At 45.3% G+C, this 26,121-nt stretch overlaps 2 protein-coding genes across 5 annotated transcripts in view; both read right to left on the minus strand.

The window, feature by feature from the left end:
* Positions 1-12,468: 12,468 nt before the first annotated feature.
* Positions 12,469-18,204, minus strand: HMGN2 (high mobility group nucleosomal binding domain 2). The gene is made up of 8 exons (XM_081087221.1): positions 18,124-18,204; positions 16,706-17,973; positions 15,988-16,104; positions 14,992-15,036; positions 14,752-14,781; positions 14,403-14,453; positions 13,727-13,822; positions 12,469-13,324 (listed from the first exon to the last, which is right to left on the minus strand). Exons 3-8 carry the CDS (start codon positions 16,000-16,002, stop codon positions 13,289-13,291), a joined length of 273 nt encoding a protein of 90 aa, XP_080943347.1. The 5' UTR covers positions 16,003-16,104; positions 16,706-17,973; positions 18,124-18,204; the 3' UTR covers positions 12,469-13,288.
* DHDDS (dehydrodolichyl diphosphate synthase subunit) overlaps positions 17,279-26,121 on the minus strand; it is a 29,677-nt gene continuing 20,834 nt past the window's right edge. For 2 of the 4 annotated variants that reach the window (XM_081087214.1, XM_081087215.1), the window contains exons 8-9: positions 24,744-24,851; positions 19,141-19,464 (exon numbers count right to left, since the gene is read on the minus strand). In XM_081087214.1, coding sequence (XP_080943340.1) covers positions 19,228-19,464; positions 24,744-24,851 — 345 coding nt within the window. In that variant the 3' untranslated portion in view covers positions 19,141-19,227. Of the gene's footprint in view, positions 17,974-18,123; positions 18,205-19,140; positions 19,468-24,743; positions 24,852-26,121 lie in introns of those variants that run through there. The other 2 variants (XR_013995731.1, XM_081087213.1) reach the window with 2 other exon arrangements.

A 26,121-nucleotide genomic window follows, 5' to 3' on the forward strand; every position in this document is an offset into this window, starting at 1 on the left:
AGGTACATGCCCTTGACCGGAATCGAACCTGGGACCCTTCGGTCCGCAGGCCGACGCTCTATCCACTGAGCCAAACCGGTTTCAGCTAATGTGCAAGTTTTATTTTTTGAAATAAATACGTACTACTTTAAAATATCTGGTCATATACCACTAAAACCATCACTAGAGACCCCAGTGGTGGTCCTACCCCATTGTGGAAAGGACTACCAGACGGAATTAGTGAAGTGCCTGGGCAGTAGTATGAGGCCACTGTTGAGCCAGGTTCATCTATGTCCCAAGTAAAGGGCTTGCTGCTTTTCATAATTCTTCTGACCCCTCAGACCTACCAGTGTATCTAATCTTATCTTTTCTGTTTGGCAATCCTTCTGTCTGGATGAAGAGTAAATGCCTTAATATGGCTTGCAAAGTCCTTTGGGACCCTAGGATTGGCCCACCATGGCCCAGTTAGATTGGTGAAGAAAGGAAGATGGGAGACAGGATTTCCTGGAAGAAGTGACATTTGAGCTGAAATCCAACAGATTTATGACAGAGAGCCAGATGATGGTGGTGAAGAGTTTTTCAGATAGAAGAAACAGATATGCAAAATTCCTGAGGCAGGAACAGTGTACATGTGAGCACCTGAGAGAGGCATGAGGCAGAGGCAGGGAGAGGAGCTTGTAGAGGCCAGTTCCTGCCTGTAGTCCCTGGAGGCCTCACAAGGTCTTAATTGCTTGCTGTGCCCTTTGGGGAGCCATTTAGAGTTTCAAGTATAGGAATGACTTCTAGTTAGTTATTCAAATAACAAGTACTCTTTGAGCACCTACTCTGTGCAGAAGGCTGGGAATTTTACAGTAATAAGACTCCTGGTCCCTGCCATCAGGAAGTTTATAGTCTTCTTTTATAAACAAAGTTAAACATACACATAGTTTAAAGAAATAACAAGTATAAGGTTTCCTGTGAAAACAAGGCAGTCCACGACCCTCTGCTCCCATTTCCATTTTCCCAGAAACACCTATTTTCAACTCTTTTAGCTGACTATATAGTTATTTCCATTATCTCTAAGTAACATGTTTTGCCATTTTTGATGTTTCTGTTTTAAGCACTACCTCTTGATTTTCTACTATGGGAGATAAAATTTTAACTCTCTTTCCCCATTACCTGTCCCACCATACACACAATCCCCACCTCCCCAAACTGCCAATATAATTTTGGTTAGTTCAGTAGTCATTGTTGACATGGCTATATGTAAGACACAATTACTTTCCTTTCCTGTACAACTTCTTGTTTCCTCAGAGTTAATAATTGTCCTGTTTTGTCACTTGCTTAATTTTTATGTACTCCATTCTCCACCAGTTATCTAAATCTCTTCTCAAGAAGTTCATACATGAGGTTGAAACGGCCCTGGTGAGGTCGGGACGGCTCCAGTGAGGTCGGGACGGCTCCAGTGAGGTTGGGACAGATAATGGGGACCAGTATAGACTGATGAAAAGGGGTAGATGCAGAGGCAGAGCAGCATTGAACGGACTGTCGAACTTCAGTGGGAAGCCTGGGGAGGGTTTGGGAGGGGGAAGATGATTAGGGGATCAACCCGGGAACTTGTATGCATGCATATGGGAGTAACCAATGGACACAAGACACTGGGGGGTGGGGGCCAGGGGAATGTCAGGGGGGGCGGGGAAAAGGGAGACATATGTAATACTCTTTGTAATACTTCAAGAAATAAAAATTATTTAAAAAAAAAAAAAAAGTTCATACAAGCCCTAACTGGTTTGGCTCAGTGGATAGAGCGTCCGCCTGCGGACTCAAGGGTCACAGGTTCGATTCCGGTCAAGGGCATGTACCTTGGTTACGGGCACATCCCCAGTAGGGAATGTGCAGGAAGCAGCTGACCGATGTCTCTCTCTCTCTCATCGATGTTTCTAACTCTCTATCCCTCTCCCTTCCTCTCTGTAAAAAATCAATAAAATATATTAAAAAAAAAAAGTTCATACAAATCGGGTGTCTCTGGAAGTGGACATGGAGATAAAGATGTTTATTAGGGATCAACACCTGTGAAAGGAATGGGTGAAAGCAGGACTGGGCAAAGGGAGAAGTCCAACTGCAATGAGGCCTGCCAAAGCCTCTGCCAACCTGGCAGAGAGCTCTGGAGCAAGCCTTGCCCATCAGAATGTCCTGAGCCCAGCTGACATGGCCAGGCCCTCGGATTCTGCCTGACTCAGTCACCCAGTGTAGGCTGCCCCAGGGGAGGGTGTGATGTTGGGGGGGGGGGTGTGATGTTGGGGAAGGCAGCTTTCTGCATCTGAGGCTATCCCTGAAGGAGCTGACAGCTGGAGGAGGCTGTCCAAACTCCCCAAGTGGGGCAGCAATCCTTTTTTTTTTTTTTTTTTAATGTATTTTTGTTGATTTCAGAGAGGAAGGGAGGGAGAGAGAGAGAGAGAAACATCAATGATGAGAGTCCTGCATGCCCCCAACTGGGGATCAAGCCCTCAACCCAGGCAGGTGCCCTTGACCGGAATCGAACCTGGAATCTTTCAGTCCCCAGGCCGACGCTCTATCCACTGATCCAAACCAGCCACAGCAGCAATCCTTTCTAATGGGGGCTCTCCATGACTACCACTTCATGTATTCTGTCAATTTCATTTTCTTGAAAAAACTTTTCTTGTTTTCCCTCTGCTCCAGGCTGGAGTGTTTGCTCTCTTTTATTTTTTAAAAAATATATTTTATTGATTTTTTACAGAGAGGAAGGGAGAGGGATAGAGAGTTAGAAACATCGATGAGAGAGAAACATCGATCAGCTGCCTCCTGCACATCCCCCACTGGGGATGTGCCTGCAACCCAGGTACATGCCCTTGACTGGAATCGAACCTGGGACCTTTCAGTCCGCAGGCCAACGCTCTATCCACTGAGCCAAACCGGTTTCGGCAAGTGTTTGTTCTTTATTATAGACAGGGAAACATCCAGATTTTGTTGGGTTTAAAGTTTGTACAAGTTGGGGGCCCTTAAAGAATACAAAATTAGGTATAATTTATTTAAATTGATAAAGCAATAAATTCCTGGAGATTCAGAGCCTTTGGAGTCTCAGGGCCTTTTCTTCTGAGATCTCATTAGGTAATCTGGCAGAAATGCTTTCTGGTTGACTTCTCCTACCCGCCAAGAACCACCTACAATCCCCAGCCCTCACAGGGGCGGGGCAAGTGCGGGAGCCTGAAGACCAGGCTGTAGGAGCTTCTCAAAAAGCCTGCCTCTGACCCTGGGGTCTTCTTCACAATCATCCTAGGGATTCCCCTCGCCTCGCTCCTATGTTGAATTGCCTTTTTCTTGATTTACTCCATCTTTTTGGTGGAGAATCTACTCTAATAGTTTCTTGGGGAAAAGGGTTGGGAAGGTGACTTTTTCCGTTTCTAGAGGAAAGGTGCGGGCATGCTCCTGGGAGGGAGAGCACGCCTTTGAGACTTTGCATGCCAGCAAATGCTCCCTTTTGGGATGGTTTCTCTTGCTGTTTATTTTGATGTAGTCCCATTTATTTACTTTCTCCTTAGTTTCCTTTGCTCTAGGTCCTAGAGTCTAACAGTGGTCGGCAAACTGCGGCTCTTTGGCCCCTCGAGTGTGGCTCTTCCTAAGCCTTAGGAGCACCCTAATTAAGTTAATAACAATGTACCTACCTATATAGTTTAAATTTAAAAAATTTGGCTCTCAAAAGAAATTTCAATCGTTGTACTGTTGATATTTGACTCTGTTGACTAATGAGTTTGCCGGCCACTGGTCTAGGAGATGTATCTGTAAGCAAATTGCTATGAGAGATGTTTGAGATTTTGCTGCCTATGGTTTCTTTTTGGATTTTTATGTTCTCATGACTTACATTTACATCTTTTATCCATTTTAAGTTTATTCTTGTGTATGGTATAAGTTGGTGGTCTAGTTTCATTTTTTTTTTTTTTTGCATGTATCTGTCCAATTTTTTCAACACTATTTTTTTTTTAATGTAAAGGTTTAACATTGCAATCTTTTTTTTTTAATCCTCACCCTACGACATTTTTCCATTGATTTTTAAAGAGAGTGGAAGAGAGGGGGAAAGACAGAGAGAAATATGGGTGAGAGAAACAAATCGATTGGTTGCCTCCTGGCCAAGGCCCATGCAGGGGAGGAGCCTACAACCAAGGTACATGCCCTTGACCAGATTCCAACCTAGGACCTTAGTCCAGCGGTCACCAACCTTTCAGACCTCACAGACTACCAGTGGTCTGCGGACCACCAGTTGGCAATCGCTGCTCCAAAGTTTTCCTTAAATCAGAGGTCACCAACCTTTTGGACCTCACGGACCAGCAGCTGGCGACCACTGCTTTAGTCCGCAAGCCGATGCTCTATCCACTGAGAAAACTGGCTAGGGCTCAGCACCATTTATTGAAGGGACTGTCTTGACTCCATTGAATGCTCTTGCCTCCTTTGTCAAATATTGAGTGTAATGGCTTGGGTCAATTTCTGGGCCTTCTGCTCTGTTCCATTGATCTATATGCCTGTTCTTGTGCCATTACCAGGCTGTTTTGATTACAGTGGCTTTGTAGTATAACTTGATATCTGGTTTTGTGATCCTTCCAATTTTGTTCTTTCTTAAGGTTGCTGCAGCTATTTGGGGTCTTTTTTGGTTTCATATACATTTTTAGAGTGTTTGTTTTAGATCCGTGAAATATGCTGTTATTTCAATAGGGATTGCATTGAACCTGTAGATTACTTTGGGTAATATGGACATTTTAATGATGTCAATTCTACCAATCCATGAACACGGTATATTCTTCCACTTGTTTATATCTTCCTCTCTCACTCTTTTAGTATTTTTTAATTGACTTCAGAGAGGAAGGAAGAGGGTGAGAGATAGAAACAACAATGATGACAGAGAATCAGATTGGCTGCCTCCTGCACACCCCACACTGGGAATCAAGCCTGCAACCCGGGCATGTGCTCCTGACCAGAATTGAACTCAGGACCCTTCAGTCCACAGGCCAATGCTCGATCCACCGAGTCAAACCTGCGAGGGCTTTTATTTTTCCAGCTAGGACTTTAAAAATATCCTATATAGAGGAGAACCAAGATGGCGGCATAAGTTAACGCCGGAGTTTGCTGCCTTGAACAACTACTTCAAAAGTGAAACTAAAAAACGGAACGGACATCACCCAGAATCACAGGAATGCTGGCTGAGTGGAAGTCCTACAACTAGGAGGAAAGAGAAACGCATACGGACACTCAGAGGAGGCCCAGTGCTGAAGTCAAATTCTGAGGTGCGGAGTGTGCGGAGCAGGCTGGCGGCAGAGGGCACGGTTGGCGTTTTCAATCGGGAGGGAGTCGCAGACTCTGAGCTCCAGATACGGGCGCGAGTCTTTAGGGACCCAGACTCAAACGGGAGAAGCGGGACTGTCTGGCTTCGGTCAGAGCGAGTGCAGCTTTCTCTCCGAGCTTTGCAGCAGGTGCTGGGACTCAGAGAGGCAGAGCCCCTGGGGACAGGACTGAGAGCCACCATAACTGCTCTCTCCGGCCCACCCTGTTGATCCTGTGGACCCGCCCCACCCAAGCCCTGCACAGAGGCATTTGCCGGATAGCCTCAGGCAAAGGCTAGATTAGCACCTCCCTAGAGGACAGAAGTTCTCTCACTGCAGACACAGCTGATTCTCATAGCCACTTGGCCTGGAGGTCAAACCCTCCCTGGTATTAACTACAACAATCAAGGTTTAACTATAAGACTGCACACAAGCCGAAACCGGTTTGGCTCGGTGGATAGAGCGTCGGCCTGCGGACTGGGAGGTCCCAGGTTCGATTCCGGTCAAGGGCATGTACCTGGGTTGCGGGCACATCCCCAGTGGGGGATGTGCAGGAGGCAGCTGATCGATGTTTCTCTCTCATCGATGTTTCTGACTCTCTATCTCTCTCCCTTTCTCTCTGTAAAAAATCAATAAAATATGGTTTGTTTAAAAAAAAAAAAAAAAAAAAAAGACTGCACACAAAGACCACTAGGGGGTGCATATCCTACCTCTGTGCACCGAAAAGGCTAGAAACACGACCAACAGCAGCAATGGGCATTCCAAATTCTAGATTTTGGTATCGCAATGCCATTCACGACTACAAGAAACCAGGCACCAGGCCCGGCAACCCCCCCCCCCGCCCCCCCCCCCCCCCCCCCCCCCCCCCCGCTCCTTCCAAATAGTCGACTCCAGATCTGGAGCAGGAAGTGTACAAAGTAAGTAAGGAACATCCTATCATACCTGATAGCAAGGAAGTTACCAAGTACAAAAGGGTTGTATCAAAAGGACTCAGAAGCCAACTTGAAGAGGCCTCCACTGGACAAAAATAAGGACAACTTGAGCATCATTAAATTTTATGACTACAATGAACTAAAAAACAGGATAAAGTTAATTCAGTGATCATGAACACACTAAACACACTAAAAACCCATCCACTGGTCACTTTGGAGGATGCTAGTAAACCAACTTATTACTTTGAAAACTGGCAAAAGACGTGGGCATTTATCTTTCCCAGTAAACTGTAACTCTGGATAAAAATAACAGATGAGTGAAAGTTTCTCTTTTATAGGTATTTCAGGTATTATATGAAGAAGGAATGGAATATTTAAAAGATCACATTTTGCAACCTTTGATTAATGGATCTAGGCATTTAGCTTCAAAGGCTGCAACATATAAAAAGAGACAGACATCATGTGTCTCCTGATGAAAACATACAACACTATAAAGTTTTGCCACTAAATCGGAGTGCAATTACATCTATCTTCTTAATGAACAGAAATACAAAGGATAGAGAAACGTGTTAAATGACACTGTAGAGATATAACAGCAAAATCCAGACTGGGAAAGAGATGAAGCTCAAAGAGATTCCAAGAAACATGCCAACCACTTGCATTATTACTATTTCTTAATTTTTACTGAATGTATTGGGGTGACAATGGTGACTAGCATTTGCATTATTTAGAGCCTGTTTGAATTAAACTTGAGTATTTCATATTAAGGAATATTAATTTTTTGAGTATGCTAATGCTATTGTATATGTGTGTGTGTGTATATATATTGATTTCAGAGAGGAAGGGAGAGGGAGAGATAGAAACATCAGTGATGAGAATCATTGATCGGCTGCCTCCTGCACGCCCCCACTGGGGATCGAGCCCACACCTGGGCATGTGCCCTTGGCATATTTGACCCCGGGACCTTTGTCTGCAGGCCGATGCTCTATCCACTGAGCCAAACCAGCTAGGGCTGTAATTGTTTTCTAAAGGTCCATATATAGTCCTGGCCGGGTAGCTCAGTTGGTTAGAGCATTGTCCCAACACACCAAGGTTGTGGGTTCAATCTCCGGTTAGGGCACAGGTAAAGAGGCAACCAATGAATGCATAAATAAGTGCAACAATTGATGTTTCTCTCTCTCAAATCAATAAAAAACAAAAAACTCAATATAAATAAACATTTATGGATGAAATATGGCAGGTTAAAGGTTTGCCTGGCCTATGTGGCTCAGTGGTTGTGTCCACCTATAAATCAGGTCAGATTTTTTTTTATTGGTTTCAGAGAGGCAGAGAAACATCAGTGATGACAGAGAATCATTGATAGGCTGCCTCCTGCATGCCCCCTGGGATCAAACCCACAGGCAACCCGGGCACATGCCCTTGACCAGAATCAAACATGGGACCCTTCAGTCTGCAGCCCGACACTTGATCCGCGGAGCCAAACCAGCTGGGGCAATACAAATATTTTTAAGAAATTAAATGAAGTTGGCCATGAGTTGGTAATTGCTGAGGCTGTGATACATGGAGGTTCATATTCTTTTCATTCCCCCCCCCCCCCAAGTCAACATGATTTAGGCATTCACTAGAGATGTGTGATCATGAAAAACAAGGTATCTGGGGTAACTTTCAGGTTTCTTGCTTGAGGGATGGAATGGTGCCGAGGAGTGAGGATATTTTTTCCATTGATTTTTGGGAGTGAAGAAGAGAGAGAAACATTGACATTAGAAAGACACATTGATTGGTTGCCTCCTGCTTGCACCTTGGCCAGGGTTGGGGAATTGAACCTGCAACTGAGGTATGTGCCCTTGACCAGAAATCAAACACGGGACCCTTCACTCTGCATGCTGATGCTCTAACCACTGTGCAACTGACTAGGGAGGTAGTGGTGCTTTTCACTAGATCTAGGAAAAGCAGAGAGGCAGATTTGTGAACAAGATGGGTTCCATTTTGGTCATGTTAAATTTGCGTGCTGAGGTGTTAAATTTAAGGTTGGTAGAAATACTGAACTCAAGATGTGGGCAGGAGATGAAAATGTTGTCAATGAGTGACATCACAGGGAGAATCTGTTGAGAAGGGGGTCTCAAAGGGATTTGAGGAAAGATCACAGAGCCTAAAAGTAGACAAATGATGTCTTAGAAAGTGGAAGGCCCAGAAAGCAGTCTAGAACAGTTTTTTTAAAAATACTTTTTATTTTTATTGATTTCGGAGACAAAGGGAGAAGGAGATAGAAACATCCATGATGAGAATCATTGATCGGCTGCCTCCTGCATGCCCTCTACTGGGGATCAAGCCCACAACCCGGGCATGTGGCCTTGACTGGAATCAAACCCAGAACCCTTCAGTCTGCAGGCTGATGCTCTATCCACTGAGCCAAACCGGCTAGGACTAGAACAGTTTATAACAGGAGGAAATGCTTGGAGTCCTACTGCATACCACATAAAAAAACTAATTCAAAATGGTTCAAAGACTTAAATTTAAAAGCTAGTTATTTAAAACTCTTCGAAGACATAGGTATAAATTGTTATGACCCTGGGATAGGCAATGGATTTAGATATGACACCAAAGCACAAGCAACAAAAAATTAAATAAACTGGATTTCATCAAAATTAAAAATTGGCCTGGCCGGTGAGGCTCAGTGGTTGGGTGTTGACCCATGCACCATGAGGTCACTGGTTCGATTCCCAGTTTGGGTACAGGCCTGGGTTGGGGGATTGATCCTCAGTAGGGGGGAATGCAGGAGGCAACTAATCGATGTATCTCTTCTCTTATTGATGTTTTAACTCCCCCTCTCCCTTCCTCTCTGAAATCAATAAAATCATATAAAAAATTAAGAATTGTTGAGTCAAAGGACACTATCAAATTAAGTGAAGAAAACTCACAGAATGGGTGAAAACACTTGAAAATCATATATTTGATAAGGAACTAGTATCCAGAACATATAAAGAACTCCTGTACCTCAACAATAAAAATAACCCAATTTAAACATGAGCAAGGAATTTGATAGTTCTAAAAAAAAAAAAAAAAAGATATACAAATGGTCAATAAGCATATGGTAAGTTGCCCAACATCCAAGTCATTAAGGAAATACAAATCAATACCACAATGAAATATTACTAATAAAAAAACAGGAGAGAAAATGTGTCTCTATGACAGGAAGAAATTAGAACCCTCATATATCGCTGGTGGGAATATAAAATGATATGGAAAAATGGCCTGGCAGTTTCTCAAAATTTAAACACATAAGTACTCTGTTACCCAGCAATTCCACTCTGAGGTCTATGACCACAGGAATTGAAATATGTCCACATGAAAATTATATGTAATACTCATAGTATTTATAAATGTCCCAAAAAGTAGAAATGACTCAAATATCCATCACCTAACTGATCAATGAGTAAATGAAATATTATCCATATTACCAGGCATTTGGCAATAAAAGGAATACATAGTATGACATGGATGAGAAAACATTATGCTAAATCAAAGAAGCCACTTACAAGACTACATATTGTATTTAGATGAAATGTCTAGAAAAGGCCAGTCTATAATAGATTTAATGGCCTAGGATTGGGGGGAGGGACAAGAGTGACTTTTTTAAAAAAAAATTAAGTATATATTTTTATTGACTTCAGAGAAGGCACATGTGATTTCAGAGAAACAAAACCCGGGCATGTGCCCTGACCAGGAATTGAACCTGGGACCCTTCAATCCACCGCTCTATCCAGTGAGCCAAAGCGGCTAGGGCAAGTGACTTTCTTTTTGTGTGGGATTTCTTTTTGGAGTGATGACAATATCCTGGAATTAGTAGTGATACTAAAAACCACTCAACTGTTTGCTTTAAAAGTGAATTTTATGGTGTGAATTATAGCTCAATTTTTAAAAAGGGTGGGGCTTGTGCTCAGCAGTGGGAAAAGAAGCTGAACAAGGTGAGGCCTGGAGAGAGCATGGGATCCAAGCATGGCAGGAAGACTGTCCACTCCGTCAGGGTTAAGATAGCCCTTTCCCTCCTTTATTTAATTCCAATAGCTGAACCCTAAACACTCTGCTTTCATCCCTTTGGCCACGATTGGTTTAGGAGTACACAGGCAACTCAGTTCTGCCCACTGAAACTTGGGTGGCCAAGGGGCTTTTCGGAAATAATTATTTTTTTATTAAGATTTTTAAAATTGCTTTTTAGGGAGGGAGGGAAACATTGATGGGCTGTGGGGCATGTGCCCTGATGGGGAACTAAACCAGCAACCTTTCAGTGCAGAATGACACCCAATGGAGCCACACCGGGCAGGGTTCACTATTCTTGAGAAAAAAAAGTAGAAGTCTTCTGCCTCTGGACATTTTTTGTCAAGCTGAGGCCTGAAGCAGCGGACTTGGTGAGGTGGTTGGACATATTGAGGGCAGCAGAGGACACAGGCTGTAAAGACCCGTAGAACAACCCTACCTCAGAACTTGTCTTGAGATAAATCCTCATTAAGTCTTTCCCCCCCAAAGCATCCTAATGTAGGTTACTGGTGACTCTTCCTGAGATGGGTAAGAATGGGCTTGAGACAGGGCTCAGGGGAAGGGAGTCCACTTTTACAGACAGTCAAATCAGTAAACATTTTCCAGGAAGTGAAAACAAAAAATTAAGCTCAGCCCAGCTGACGTGGCTCAGTGGTTGAGCGTCAACCTATGAACCAGGTCACGGTTCGATTCCCGGTCAGGACACATGCCTGGGTTGTGGGCTTGATCCCGCGTGGAACATGCAGGAAGCAGCTGATCAATGATTCTCTCATCGTTGATGTTTCTCTCTCTCTCCCTTCCTCTCTGTAATCAATAAAAAAAAATATTAAAAAAATTAAGCTCACCCTACCTATCCTAATTTCTAGGTAACAGAAAAAGAGGGTTACTAATGAGTTTAACCTCAGCCAATTATGAGTCTGGTTCTTAATTATAAAATGAGGATAATCTATATAGGACTGACCTAAACATTAAATGAGCACGTAGCAGAGCTTCTAACATAGTCCACAGGCTCACCACGTTTTACTGAATCTGAACTCATACAGATATTGATAAAGTAACCCCCATTTCCTCAAATACCAAGCTATTGAACCCCTACTCCTAACAGCTGTAATGGTTCCACTCTGGAAGATACCCCCTCCCCCAATAAAAATTAATCATTACAACCTGGAACTATTTCAAGAATGAAGGCAAATGGCTAAAAATTACTTAAGTGGACAAATTATACTTTATACAAAAGGGGCCTCCCAAGAAGAAGTCAGAAATTTTTGACACAATTGGGGGTTTGAATCCTGACTACTCATGAGATGTACACATAACCGCTACTCTTTAGATGTACACATAACCTTGAACAAGTTTCTTCATCCGAGCCCGTTTCCTCATCCATAAAAATGGTGTTAACTTACATTACACAATTGTCCCAAGACTGAAGATCAGATAGAAAACCTACCAAGGAAGAGCTTAACTGGTATGACAGTTTTGACTAAGCAGATAAAAAAAAACAACTCAGCAATGTCAAGGTGTTTTTCCCCCCCCCGGTAATGTCCAATTTACTTAATTCCCTCAAAAAAAGAGGCGATTTGTGATGAATTTATTACAAGCTCTATTTCCTAATAGATTAACTTCCTATTTCCCTGGAGGAAAGGGGCTCTCTGCAGAATCTCCAAACTAAAGCAATCAAAGTCTCCATTAATGGCTTCATTTTTGGAGCTACAATTCACCAGTAAGGACAAGAGTTTAATCAATTCACAGAAGACTCTAAGGTCTGCTTGAAAGCAGACTGCCATCTGCCTTCATCTTATGGTCAAGTGTATACAGACACAGAAGCACTTTCTCCTGACACAAGGACTATAATTGGATCTATTAACGTTAATTTTACAGAAATCTTACATGTGAACTGTAGAGGCTATTTTGCTGTTAACTATCAGGCTGAAATCTTAGATCTACCAAGAAAGTACACTGCAGATAATGCTGCACGACCAAGTACAAAAACCACGTCTGGGCTCCCAGCCTTGCACTACTTGTCTACTTACTGCTTCCGGGATCTTCCTAACTCCACCTCAAACTGTATTATCAATAGGACAGAGCTGTTCACTATTACAGATTGACTGTACATGGAACCTTTACACCTCACACCAGAATGGTCCTGTCCTTAGACTTGGAGAAACCAGGCTCCCCCACTAATGGGAAAAGATTAGAGGCAGCATTCCAAGCCAAACTGTATCCAGCTTTATTAAAGATACTTTTCATAAACAATCATGGTATTTCAGGCAGGACATGGGCAGACAATCGTTAACAGTATACAACAACTTCAAACTCCCTTCTTCAATGAACTACCAAAATCAGAAAGCCACTATAAAACCCAATGAAGTCTTCATCTGATGCTCTGAACAGGGAAAGTTTAGAGTGAGGGTTGACATTTCACATTAAGCATGTTGTTTAACAACTTTTCACAAGCCGACCCTGACTTTCAGGAAATGAAATGAAAATGGCAGAGAATATCAATCTGTAGATCCACAATCTAAAAAGGAACTGCTGCTCTTTTGAGGGATGCCATCTCAATAGTGACACTGGAAAGTCCAGATTGCCCAACATACTGGAAATAAATTTTTTTGGGTCAGGTCCCAATAGGTCTCTGGGCTTAAGAGAGCCAAAGTCTATGCTTAAAGTGGAGAGGGAGAAAAGGACATAAAAATGAATTTTAGTTTTCCCACACGACAAGGTGTTTGTGCCACGATGGCTAATGTGTGTCAACATCAAGAGATCCCTCCTCCCAGGAACCAAGAGGAAGTTTCTCAAAACTAGAAGGGAAAGGTATTTCCCCCCCATGTCAGTCCAGCTTTGGAGATATTCTATTAGTACTATATGTCCTTCCCCCCAAAAATAACAATGAAGTGTTCTGTGTGCTAACAACATAGCTTTAAAAAAAAAAAAAAAAGTAAAACAAAATTCTGCATTTTTATAAAACTTGATAAAAAATAGTATTTCAAACTGTACAGTCACCAGAAATACACAGTTATCAAAAATGCACACACTTCACTTGGCATCTCCAGCACCTTCAGCTTTCTGTGCCTAAAAGAAAAATAGACAGATTAGTACAACACATAAGAGTTTGAGACTATCTTCACCCACATCCCATATATAACATTATTTTGCTCCTGGGCCAGCCAAAGCTCAGGTTTCAGATACTCTGAAACTGAGACTTAGTACTTCTTTTGAGAATGGCTTGGTAGGAAACTTTGCTAAAATCAGGGTAGGGAACAAATCAGCATTAGAAGATCTGAGGTTATTCTCAGCTTCAAAACTCCATAACAGTGATGGCGAACCTATGACACGTGTCAGAAGGGACACGCGAACTCATATTTTGGTTGATTTTTCTTTGTTAAATGGCATTTAAATATATAAAATAAATATCAAAAATATAAGTCTTCGTTTTACTATGGTTGCAAATATCAAATGAGGTAGCAGTTGTACCTGGTCTGTTTTGGCATCTCCATTTTCTGCAGGATTATTCCCATCTTTGCCAGCATCAGCTTTCCCCTTTTTCCCTTTCGGTACCTTCTCTCCCTTCTAAAAGACGGGAGAAAGAAAAAAGCTGTTTCTCCTAATTTCATATTACCAATGTGTGGCCTACAAAGTTCTGTACAAGGCAGGATTGTTTATAAAAGATAACATACAAACTATAAACCCTCTCCCACTGATAAAACAATTGATCAAAACTAGGCCAAATGATCTATAATATTCTGTGGTCCTAAGTATATAGAATTTTTTATCTGAGTATAAATAGGATAGAATAAGATAGCTTAAAACTTGGGAGGTTAAATACTGAAGAAGTGCAATTTTTCTAAACTAATGATAGTTCTTGATATACAAATCTCAGGGATAAGTCAAGCTATCAAAACAATTCAGAATATCCATTAATGGAGTCACCATTATTATGCTGCATTAAGATACTGAAGGACAGTTTTCATTTTTGTGAAAGTGAACAATTAGGGCATAATTATAAGGCCCAGTCCTGTTAACTTTGTCATATATCTCAACTTTGTGCCAACAGATGAAGTTATTATATAGCAGATCTCCCGTGAACAACATGAAATCCTGCTCAGCCTTATGCGACTCCTAGAAACACCTTGTCCCCAGTCCCACTCACCTTTGCAGGGGCCTTTTTAGGCTTGGGCTCTGGCTTTGGAGGAGCAGGTTTCTTTTATTTGGAGGAGAGAGGGGAAGACAACATTAGTATGATGAGCCAAAGAAAACAAACTACAACCAAATTTTCCATACTTCATAAAGATTTTGTGGCTGACTTCCCATTAAAATGTCCAATCTTCAGAAGTAACAAGCAGGAGTGTTCCACTTTGACTATAAGCCATGAAAATTTCCCAACCAGTGAATCTCGAATGGGTGAGAGTCCACAGCTCATTAAAACCAGCCACCGACCATCACTCATGGGAAGCTAGTTTCAGGAATAAAGGTGAAAATTTAAAAGCAGACATACTTACAGCTGATAACCTGGCGGATCTTCTCTGTGGCTATTTTAAAAAATAGAAAAATGAGACAGTTAGAAATAAAATAGTCCAACCACTTAAGAAAAACAAGAGTCTTAGTGCCAATGTTTTCTGGACTATAGGATGTGAAGAGAGCTTACTTAGGCAAATTCAGGAATAAGGGTATGGTTAATTACCACCAGAGAAGCCCAAAGCTCTGTAAGACTTCAAAAGAAGAGAATAAAAAAGACTTACTTCGTCCTTCACCTTGGCTTTATCTCCTTTAGCATCCCCTTCAGCCTATAAAAAACAAAACAGAAACTCAGTAATTTTTAATGACTCACTAAGCTTAACACAGTCCAAAGGAAAAAAATTAAAAGTAGTCTTACACACAACTTCTGTAGGATACACAAATCGTCAGTGTTTAGCACCCGCGCCTTCTATGCAAATACCCGAAGTGCTTAGGAACTGTGGGCGTGCTTATTTGTGTACACATCATGCCAAATCCAGCCCAAAGCTCGCAGGGTGTCGGAACCTCAGCCTTCCCAGTCTCGGCCAAGCGGCCCCAGGGAAACGCGCTGAGCTGGAGCGCGGAGTGCAGTGCAGGGCCGCGCAGCCTGCGCCGCCGCACCAGCAGCAGCAGAAGCAACAGCTGCAGCGGGTGCAAACAAACCCGTCCGGAGGCGGGGCCCGAGCGCCGTTGCTATGGCAGCCGTCGAGGGCGGGAGACGTGAGGCTCGCGCGCAGCCCGGGGAATTCGTGGGCGGCAGCGTAGCGAGTCCCGTGCGCCCGGGCCCTGGGAGGAGGCGGGGCCTCGCGGTGTAGCCCCGCCTCCTCTCGGCGGCGGTTTTTTTGGCGGCAGCGCGTTACCCCGCCCGCCAACCCCAAGCACCGCCTTCCCGCCTTTTCGCGTTTGAATTGCCCGCCCGCGGGGAGGGGGGGTGCCGATGGGGGAGGGGGCGCGGGGCGGGCACGTCTAGCCCGAGGGGAGCGGGGTAAACAGCCACCAACATGGCTCCTCCCGCCGCGGCCGCCGCTCCTCCAATATGGCCTCTGGCGCCCGCGGGCAGCCGAGACGCGCAGGGTTACCCGGGGGCCACCTGACACCGTCTCGAGTGCCGGCGGTAGGGGCAGAGCCTGCTCCAGCCCAGCGCCGAGCCTCGCGCCCCAAAGCCGGGCAAGCGGCGGCGGCGACAGCGGTGAAGGCGGCGGTAGTGGCAGCCCGGCGCCTGGGGCCCTCGCGCCACGTACCTTTCTCTTGGGCATGATGGCGATGGTGGCGGGACGTCCGAGCGGGACGCGGGGATGCAGCAGCGCGCGAGCCTTGCTCGGTCCGGGGGTCGATCTCGTCTCCTCACACTGCTAGGGCTCCGGGGGGTTTATAAAGTTTTTATAGCGCTGGGAGCCCCGGACCGGTTAGAACCGGATTTCACCTCCCGCCGCCGCTCATTGGCCCAGCTGGGGTCACGTGGGCGGGGTTTAAACTCACCTCCTCTGGAGGGAGTGAGGAGGGGGGTGTAGGGGGAGGGCGCGCGAGACGGTGGCGCGCTTTGGGGGTGGGGGCGCAGTGGGGGAGGCGCGCGTCGAAGGCAATAAATGGGGGGGTTGGGTGCCAGCCCGCGGGCTCTGGATTTCGGTATCTCAAGAGCCGGCTTTTGCAAACTACCAAGTTCCTTCCACCTTATGCAACCGAGCTACCCACTTCTCCAAGCTGTGCGCCACTTAGAGCCATCTCAGCCGCTTTCCTTCCTGTTCCCGCTGGGGGCCCCAGAAGAAGGGTTTTCAAGGCCTGGCCGCACCGCCCGTCTCCGCCGGAGGCGGGAGAAAGCGCGCGGCTTGGAGGCACAGGCTGCAGTTCCCAAGGCCAAAGCTAACGCCGAAGTGGGAAAGAGCGGGGAAGCCAGCTTGGCGCAGCCGTACGTGCATCGTTCCAAGCTGCCACTCGGAGGAAGCTTTCCGTGCATCTCACCTGGAAGGCAGCCCACCAACAGGGGACTGGAGGTGGAGTGGGAGTTCGGAGGGAGACTACACGGAGAGGTTACTTTCGGGCGCAGTGGGGCAGGTAGGAGCTGTCCTTTCAGCACCCGTTGTCCTGCAGCCTCCCCAAATATCAACGAAGCCCCCCGCCAAAGCCTCGGGTAGCTCTTAGAGGTTCCAGGATTCTCGACCTCAGGACCCTGTCACCGAGTGATGGAGATCCGCCGCCAGCTACCAGCACTCCCCTCCCCCTACGCTCCACCCGCTTCGGAGACGAGCTCAGCTGCCCCCACCCGACGCGGCCACCAAGCCTGGGCGCTGCAAACGCAGCTGGCGAAATCCCTCCTTCCACACTGGCAGGCTGGCTTCCTTTCACTTGCGCGAGGAAAGGAGGGTGGAGGAAAGCGTCCGGGGATTAGGAAACAAGTAGAGGAACAGGTGGTGTGATGGCAAAAGGGTTCTTCCATTGGCTCCCCTACCCCACACGCCCCCAAAGCTAGGGATCCTGGAGGTAGCCAGGTGCACCTGAGGAAGGTAGACAATTGCAGCAGCAAAACAAGTTGTTCTGTCGCACTGTTAGCAAGCAAGTCTTACATCTAAGAGTTCTTAAATTCCTATGTGACACCCGGGGGAGCACAAGAACACGATCAATATCCTCAAGTGGGGGCTTGGCTCACGGGTGGGAGGATATCTAAGTAGGTCCCACCTAATTTATTGAGGCAAGGCTTGGAGCTGGTTGGTACAAATATCTGCAGAAAGCAACCACAATGCGGCCAAAGCAACTATCTGCATCCCCTGCTTCTGGGCAGCAGAGGCCTGCCTCTTCTTCCCACCTCTACAGTGCTCCTGGGGCTCCCTGCCCATCCCACTCTGCCTACCTTTCCCAGCATACAGGACCTCAGGCCAGAGAGAGATACCAGCCTCATTAATCACTTCTGCACCCCAATCATATTAGGGGAAACCCAGAAGAGACAAGACTCGGCCATGCTCACAGGGCAGATTCCGCTTGCTGCCTCCAGTCCCATTCCCTTAATTGTAGGGCTCTGCGTTATAGCCCCATAATTCATGCCTCCCTAATTAAGGCTGTCAACTGCCCCATTGTCAAGATGCAAAATGCACAGCACCTGCTCTCTGGGAACCCTGTGCCAGGTGTGAGGGAGGCTTGCCAGAGGGTGCATCAATCCACTTCTCAATCGCAGTGTCTGCCATTCCAACTTGATTCTCTTGTACCACGTATTTAGGCAGAGGAAGGTAGGGAGACTAGAGTATAGGAAAGTCAGGGGTTAAAGAGTATACTGGCAGCACTGCTTGCAAGACCCCATCCCTCCCCTAGAGGGAGGTGCTGGAGAAACAGTTTGCAGAAAGTAAAATGGGAAGACTGAAGAGTAGCCATTGGTTGGTATTACTGACCGGTGCTTGCTGCTCTGGGCACCTGAAGCAGAGTTGCCCCCTTCAAAGGCATGAATCCTCTCAGCATCTCTGCAGTGAGGCCTGGCAGGAGAGGTAAGGGAAAGGACACAGCTCTTGACTCAACCCTCTTCTTCCTTATGGGCAGCCACGGCCCTCACAAGCTGACACTCTGACATGCTAAGAATAAATGGTCTCAGGGCCTACTTAGGAAGCCAGGCCTCCAAACTCTGAGGAGGTGGGAGACGGAGTCTGAGATGGTGAGGGCAGGAGGCAGTCGGTTGGGAAGTGTTCTTTCCGTGTTCTTGGTTCTGATGTGTTTCAGGGAAGAGGCCTGTGCTGGACTAGATTCACCAGGGCCTATAAGGCCCTTCTTTTACCCTGGAGCCTGGCCCGAGCCCCGTAGGAGGAGGAGGAAAGCTTGTGTGGGCTGAGTCGACAATAGGTAATTGGATTGTAATCACCCGCCAGGCTTCTGTGCCATTGGGGGCGCTGAGCCTTTCAGTGAGCAATCAGCACTGCATGGTGGGAGGGGGTAGAGATTCAATAGCAAATCCCAGGTGGAGAGCCAAGGGGGAGGACCAGCAGATGGGCAAATTTTCTTTCCATCTCTCCTTCTTCCTTGCCCAAATGACGCCGGCTGCCTATTAGCTATTTACCAGCAGATCTGAGATGGAGCCAAATCTTTTGTGAAAGTCGGATGGAAAGCTAAGATGGATGGGTAAAGGGTGAGGGTCTGGGGAGACCTCTTCCCCACAACTGGGTGGTGAAGGATGTGCTGGGGGGTGGGGGGAAGTGAAGTGCATCTAGAAGCACAGGTAGAGGTGGCAAAGGCGGAAGGAGCAGGCAGCAGAAGATCTGGGGCTCCCTGCTTTCCAAACCTATTGGTGGAGCTAAATTTAGTGTATTTGTTGGAGACTCACCCTCAACACTCCCAAGGGGCCACTGTCCCAGGCAACCCAAAGGTATCTATGGCCACCATAAACTGGGCTCCCTGCCAAGCAAAAGGAACACAATTCATCAGGAGGGAGGTACCCTTCAAGAAAAGAATAGGAGTGGGGCCCTAGAGGTGGAGGGCAGGGCAAAGTAGCAGGAGGCCAGCCTCACTCAGGCTGATGCAGTGCCCAGACGTGCCAGCCAATCAGCCCGCTTGAGTTCCAAGGCCTGCAGGAAACCTTGGACTCGCTCTTCCCGTCTGGCTGATAGTTTGTGCAAGCGTGTCCGTCGGAGCTGGGCGTCCCCACTGGCCTGGAGCCCCTCTTGCAGCAGCTGCTCTGTCACTGCAGCCTGGTCCCTCTCCAGCTGCTGCCTCTTCCGCTCCTCTGCATACATGTCTCGGGCCTTCTGCTAAAGAAAAGTGGGAGTTGGGGGAGATCACTGGAGATCATTTTTAGGTGTGGGTGGGGCACAGGGCAGGCCAAGTTAAGTAGAACACTGGGGAAATTGTATGAGATTTGGAAAGGTCAGGCAGTAGGTGTGTGATGGGTGGTGCCCATGTTGACATGGGGCAGTGGAAGTTCTGGGTCCATCTTGGTTTGTTTTGGGTGGAAGCATCTGTATTTCTTAAAATTCTCAGGTTTGCACTTAGGGAACCAGCGAGTATGGATAGATCTGATTTCTGGTTCCCCCATCTAGCTTTGTGGCTTTGAGTAAATCCTCTCCTAACCTCATTTCTTCATCTGTAAAGTGGGGGTTGTGCCTACCTTGAAGAGTGATTTTAAGGATTAGAGCTAATACATGCAAAACCCTCTCTAGCATATTAGCAGGCTTTCAAACAAACAGCAATTTTAACGTTATATTATCTACTGTAAAGGAAGGTTCTATTTCCTGTTTGGGACACATCCATGGCATCATTGCCTTTGGTTTCCCAGGTCACCCTAAGGGTGCCATTCTCCTAATTTTTTAAGCTATTTTTTCAGAGTTAGGCTCCAGACTTGCCTACCTACCGTATGGGGACCAGCTGATTCTTCCAGCAAATGATCTTTCTGCTCAGCACTCTTAAGCCACTTATTGATTTCTGCCAGTAGAATAAGTCTTAATGTCCACAGTCCACAATCTACTTTTCCTGTTAGAAAATAAGCCCTTGAAGGTTCCACTGAGCCCTCAGGGCCCCTGGAACTCGCTCTGACGTCAGGTGGGCGATCATACGCCCAGCAGCACTTCTTATACCCTGTGTATATCTCCAGACAAATAAGTCATAAACTCTTAGAGGGCAGAAATTGTGGCTTTTCCTCTGGCACTTGGGGCATCCTGTATGTGTGAAATACTCAACTGACTGACCATGTGCTCCCAGGAGGGCAGGGAGGATGCTCGTGGGGAGGGGAAATCCCTTTGGAGCAGAACCAAGGCCCTCTGTTCCTCACTGATGCATTCTGCTCCTGCCACTTTAACGGGCTGTACGTCGTGCCAAAGCCAAGTGAGAAACTGCTTTGCTCCCAACTTGGTATCCTATACTCTGGTGACTCTTACCACATAACTCCACCTATATAACTGTCTTTTTGTACATGTCTCTGTTCTACTCAGCCTGTAAACCTCTGGATTGCTGTCTTCATCCTTTAAGGAATACAGTTACACCTCAGGTCTCAAATGCCTCCCATCTTGAATAATTTGTTCATGAAAGAAATGTCTTGGTTGTTGAACAAAACTTGGATTTCAACCTGACAGCCTTTTCATGCTGACATCTGTATGATTACTCACAGTTTTCTTATGCAACAAACAAAAGAGAGAATTCAAGAGTATGAGTCAGTTTACCACTAAACCTCGTGCTGTTAACATCTTAGGAAATTGTGCTGGGAATATTTTCGTATCATTTTTTGTTGCTGCTTATTATTATTAAATACATACAGTAAGTCACCATGCGTCCTAAGAAGTTTAGTGATAGCAGCAACGTGAAAAAGAAAGTTGTGAGAACAACGATAGAGCTTATAAAAGGAAGTAATCCCGGCTAGTGTGGCTCAGTGGTTGAGTGTCGACCCATAAACCAAGAAGTCACTGGTTTGATTCCCCATGAGGGTACATGCCCAGATTAGGGGATCGATCACTGGTGGGGGGTGTACAGGAGGCAGCTGATCGATGTTGATGTTTCTCTCTCATGGATGTTTCTATCTTTCTCTTTCTCTTCCTTCCTCTCTCTCTAAAATCAATAAAAACATATTTAAAAAGAAAAGAAGTAATTATAAAGTATGATAGAGGTATTCCCATGTTTAATCTAGCTACTGAGTTTGGCATGGCAAAACTGACAATTAGAACAATTTTAAAACATTAAGAGGCCATCATGAGTGCTGATGTTGCTAAGGCAGTGAAAGTGCTCACAAAACAATGATCAAAAGCAATTGAGATAGGTTAAAATGGAATCATTTGAGGGACTAGAATGGATTATTTCAATTTACATTATTTCTAATGGGAACTATATTCAGTTTTCAAACAAACTGCTTCTTGAACAGCCTTCCGGATCGAATTAAGTTCAAGAACCAAGGTACCACTGTATCTTCCATGTGCACAAGCACTTGACCCTTGCATTTGACTCTTGCAACGAAGCTAGGAAGGTTCTTTCTGTTGGAGACAGACATGGGGGTTGAGAATAGGAAAGTGATTTGCTAAGGCCTCTCAGTAATAAAAGTTTACTGCATAAATGAAAATTCTGGAATATTCTCCTCTAGGTATTCAAGGGTACTCTTCTGCTATGTAATGAACTCATACATAGAGCTATGAAGACTAAAACAGGCTTGAGAGTTGCCTTGGTCAGGAGAAACCATGGGTCCTATGTACATGACCTTATGTGGGGATAGGGAGATGCTCAGGATACAGTGTAAGCAACCCATGTGCTTACAGGCTGATTAGGACACAGATCTCTACACAAAGTCCCATACTATAGGTAGAATGTAGTAAGGCCATCAAGGAGGCAAGAGAAAAGGCCATGCAGCCCAGAGGAGAGAAAAATTATGGCTATGAAGGTCAAGAAGCAGTGAAACCTCATGGACAGGCAATGTTTGAGCTGGGCTTTAACCAATGGGGAGGACTTGGATAAAGGTGAAGTGTGTACGGTTAGGGGAGAATATTAGGTAATGGAATAATTGATCAGGCCAGAGTGAGTCCTCCTGGAGCTCTGGGATTCAAGAAGTTCCTATCCAAAGAACTCTCACCTCTCTAAGCCTAATTCTTTTTTTATTTTAATTAATTAATTTATTTATTATATACTTTATTGTTTTTTTTTTTACAGAGAGGAAGGAAGAGAGATAGAGAGTTAGATACATCAATGAGAGAGAAACATCGATCAGCTGCCTCCTGCACACTCCCTACTAGGGATGTGCCCGCAACCAAGGTACATGCCCTTGACTGGAATGGAACCTGGGACCCTTGAGTCTGCAGGCCGATGCTCTATCCATTAAGCCAAACTGGTTAGGCTCTAATTCTTTTTATTTTATTTTTTTTAATTTTTTAAATATATTTCTTTATTGATTTCAGAGAGGAAGGGATAAGGAGAGAGACAGAAACATCAATGATGAGAAAGAATCATTGATTGGCTGCCTCCTGCACACCCCACACTGGGAATGGAGCCCGCAATCCAGGCATGTGCCCTTGGCTGGAATCGAACCTGGGACACTTCAGTCCACAGGCCGATGCTCTATCCACTGAGCCAAGCCAGCTATGGCTAATTCTTTTTATAAAAAATATTTTTATAAGAGTTTTATTTGAGCCAAATGCTTCAGTCTAAGCCTAATTCTTTTTTTCAATATATTTTATTGATTTTTTATTTTATTTTTTTAAAATATATTTTATTGATTTTTTTAGAGAGGAAGGGAGAGGGTCAGAGAGCTAGAAACATCGATGAGAGAGACATCGATCAGCCGCCTCCCACATACCCCCCACTGGGGGTGTGCCCACAACCAAGGCACATGCCCCTGACCGGAATTGAACCCGGGACCCCCCAGTCCGCAGGCCAACACTCTATCCACTGAGCCAAACCAGTTAGGGCTAAGCCTAATTCTTAATCTACAAAATGGGGATGACAGTATCCACCTCACAGGGTGGTTTGAGGAAAAATGAGATAATATAGGTCCAACCTGGTGCCTGCTGTTAATGTTTAGCTGTTCTTTGTCAGTACCACTTGTGGCTATGACTAAATAAGCTATGTTCTGGCAGGACAGAAAGGATGTGGCCACCCAGCCACAGAGGGAAGGAATACAGAGCTGGTTAAAGTTGCTCTATGAAGTTCAGACTTCTTCCAAATAGCAGAGCAGCCCCAGACTGAGTGCTGGGCAGGGAGGCTCCAGCCAAGGCAAAGCCTGACCCCTATGTGCCAGGAACCAGCAAATCAATGTTAGGATGATGGAGTCAGGGGAGATCCTAAAGGATCACTTCAGACAAGGACACCAAAGGCTGAAGGGACTGGGCCTAGGTCACACGGTGGCTTCTTGAGAAGGGTTAAATAAGAAAACTCACATGAAAACACCTAAGCAGACCTTCAATATGTTAGCTGCCACCACCACACACACTGCCATTATTACTGAGAATCCTAGTCAGATGCAGGTGACTCGGCCTCCTAATGAAACCTGTTTCAAGATCTGGTGATCAAAGCTAATACCTTCAGGGAATAATGGCCTATCTCTCTGAGAAGTCTTCCCTGGGTTGCTGTAGTAAAGAGATTAAAGACTTGTAATTTGAATCTAAGTTCTATCTCTTATTGGTTGTGTTCTTAATAAAATAATTTTGATTTATACATTTGCACAAATGGGGCTAATAATACCTATCTCATTGGGTTCTTGGGAGTATTAAATGAAATAGTGCATATAAAATATTCAGAGTGCCTGACACATAGTAAATACACAGTAAGTAAAAGCTACTATCATCATTATTAACATACCTATTAGCAGGTGTGTGGAATATATCTAGTATATGGTCAATGCATGCTCACCTTTTCCTCCATCCCCTCCATCAGGCCAGCTCTGAAGCATGCTTTGGTTCCTCTAGAACAGTGGTCAGCAAACTGCGGCTCGCGAGCCACATACGGCTCTTTAGCCCCTTGACTGTGGCTCTTCCACAAAATACTGACTTCTGCGCATGGGCCACGAAGTTTCAATCGCACTGTACATGCGCGCCCGCACATGGTATTTGTGGAAGAGCCACACACTCTAGAACAGTGGTTGGCAAACTCATTAGTCAACAGAGCCAAATATCAACAGTACAAAGATTGAAATTTCTTTTGAGAGCCAAATTTTTTAAACTTAAATTATATAGGTAGGTACATTGTTATTAACTTAATTAGGGCTCCTAAGGCTTAGGAAGAGCCACACTCAAGGGGCCAAAGAGCTGCATGTGGCTCTCGAGCCACAGTTTGCGGACCACGGCTCTAGAACAGTGGTTCTCAACCTTGGCTGCACATTAGAATCACCTGGGAATCTTTTTAAAATCCTGATTTCTGGGCCTCATCCTCTGGAAATTCTGTTTCTTTGTTATGGGGTGGGGCCACAACATTAGTAACAAAGAAACAGAATTTCTGGAGGATGAGGCCCAGAAATCAGGATTTTAAAAAGATTCCCAGGTGATTCTAATGTGCAGCCAAGGTTGAGAACCACTGCTCTAGAATCATACCTGATGAATGCTATGGTTCACCTGGAACTAACCTGAAGCATGCTATGGTTCATCTGGAACTGCAGGATGGCTTCACAGAGGTTCCAAAACATGTATTCTGGCCACAGAACAGGCTGGAACACCAGGCAGGAGTGGGAGGTCTGGAAAAAGGGAGGAGGAAGATAATTTAGTAACATGTTGCTGGACATATCCCTGGGCAGGGTTCCAAAGGAGGGGGAGGCTGAGCAGGAACAAGAAACCCAGAGATGAGATCGCACAGGCATCCTGAGATGCAGCTGCTGCCACCAGCCCTAATAGGGGGCACTCATCTGAGGCAGTTAGATCACCTGCCTGTAGCAAGACTGAACTAAAATACCAGACTGACATTTTCACCGGGATTTTTCTAGGAGCCAAATTTAGGACTATGAAATAACATCTGGATTATGTTATTTTGGCTCTTGGTCCTTAGAGGTCATCTGGGAAACACACGTAAAGTCAGTGGTGAACAATTGGTAGCTGCCATTGTTATTTTTTTAAAATATTTGTTTGTTAATCCTCACCCAAGGATATTTTTCCATTGATTTTTAGAGAGAGTGGAAGGGAGGGGGGAGAGAGAGAGAAATGTCGACGTGAGAGAGGCATTGGTTGCCTCCTGCACGCGCCCCAACCAGGGCTGGGGATCAAGCCTGCAACTGAGCCCTTGACCGGAACTGAACCCAGGACCCTTTACTCCACAGGCCGATATTCTATCCACTGAAACAAACCAGCTAGGACTGCCATTGTTATTTTTAAGAAGCAGAATGTGGCACAGTGGTTAAGAGCATGAGCTCTGGGGCCAGACTACCTGGCTCTCCCATTTACCTTCTATTTTGACTTGAGGCAAGTTACTTAACCTCTCTGGGACTCAGTTCTTTCAACTGTAAAACTGGGTAATAAATATATCTGGTTTTTATGCATCTATTGACAAACCTGGAGCAGTTACTGTCTGCTGCAAAGGTTTAAAAAAAAAAAATCTGGTTTTTAAAGTACTATGAAAATTAAACAAGTGAATGTACAGAAAGCAGTCAGAGCACAGAGCTGGATGAACTTTAATAACCTCCACTGATGTGAGAGTCCCTTTGGAACATTCTTGACAGCATCTGCGGGGGGACTGTTAGGGTACCCAGGAATTCAGTGCCTCGGGGGATAACTTTAGTTGTCGGATAGCTTGTGATGCTAAACCAATGCCACCTCCCCTGAAACTTCTACCATGGTCTCAGATCTTTTCTCTGGAACAAGTTTGCTGCTTCTTCAAAGTGACATTCTTTCAAATATCTGAAGGCCAAGTTAGAGCGGCCTATTATCTGTTGCCAAGGTTGTAATGACTTGTTCACTTTGTTTTTGCCAACAAACTATACATTTTAGGACAGTAGGGATTATTTCTGACTTGGT

Source organism: Myotis nattereri, assembly GCF_964212035.1.
Source record: "Myotis nattereri genome assembly, chromosome: 3".
In the NCBI taxonomy this organism is placed as follows: Eukaryota; Metazoa; Chordata; class Mammalia; order Chiroptera; family Vespertilionidae; genus Myotis; species Myotis nattereri.

Coding starts and splice junctions, on each gene's coding strand:
- HMGN2 (XM_081087221.1), bottom strand. Junction 14,782..14,991: donor AAGCCAAGGTGAAGGACGAA/GTAAGTCTTTTT, acceptor TTTTTAAAATAG/CCACAGAGAAGATCCGCCAG. Junction 13,325..13,726: donor GAGATGCCAAAACAGACCAG/GTACAACTGCTA, acceptor TTTTTCTTTTAG/GCACAGAAAGCTGAAGGTGC.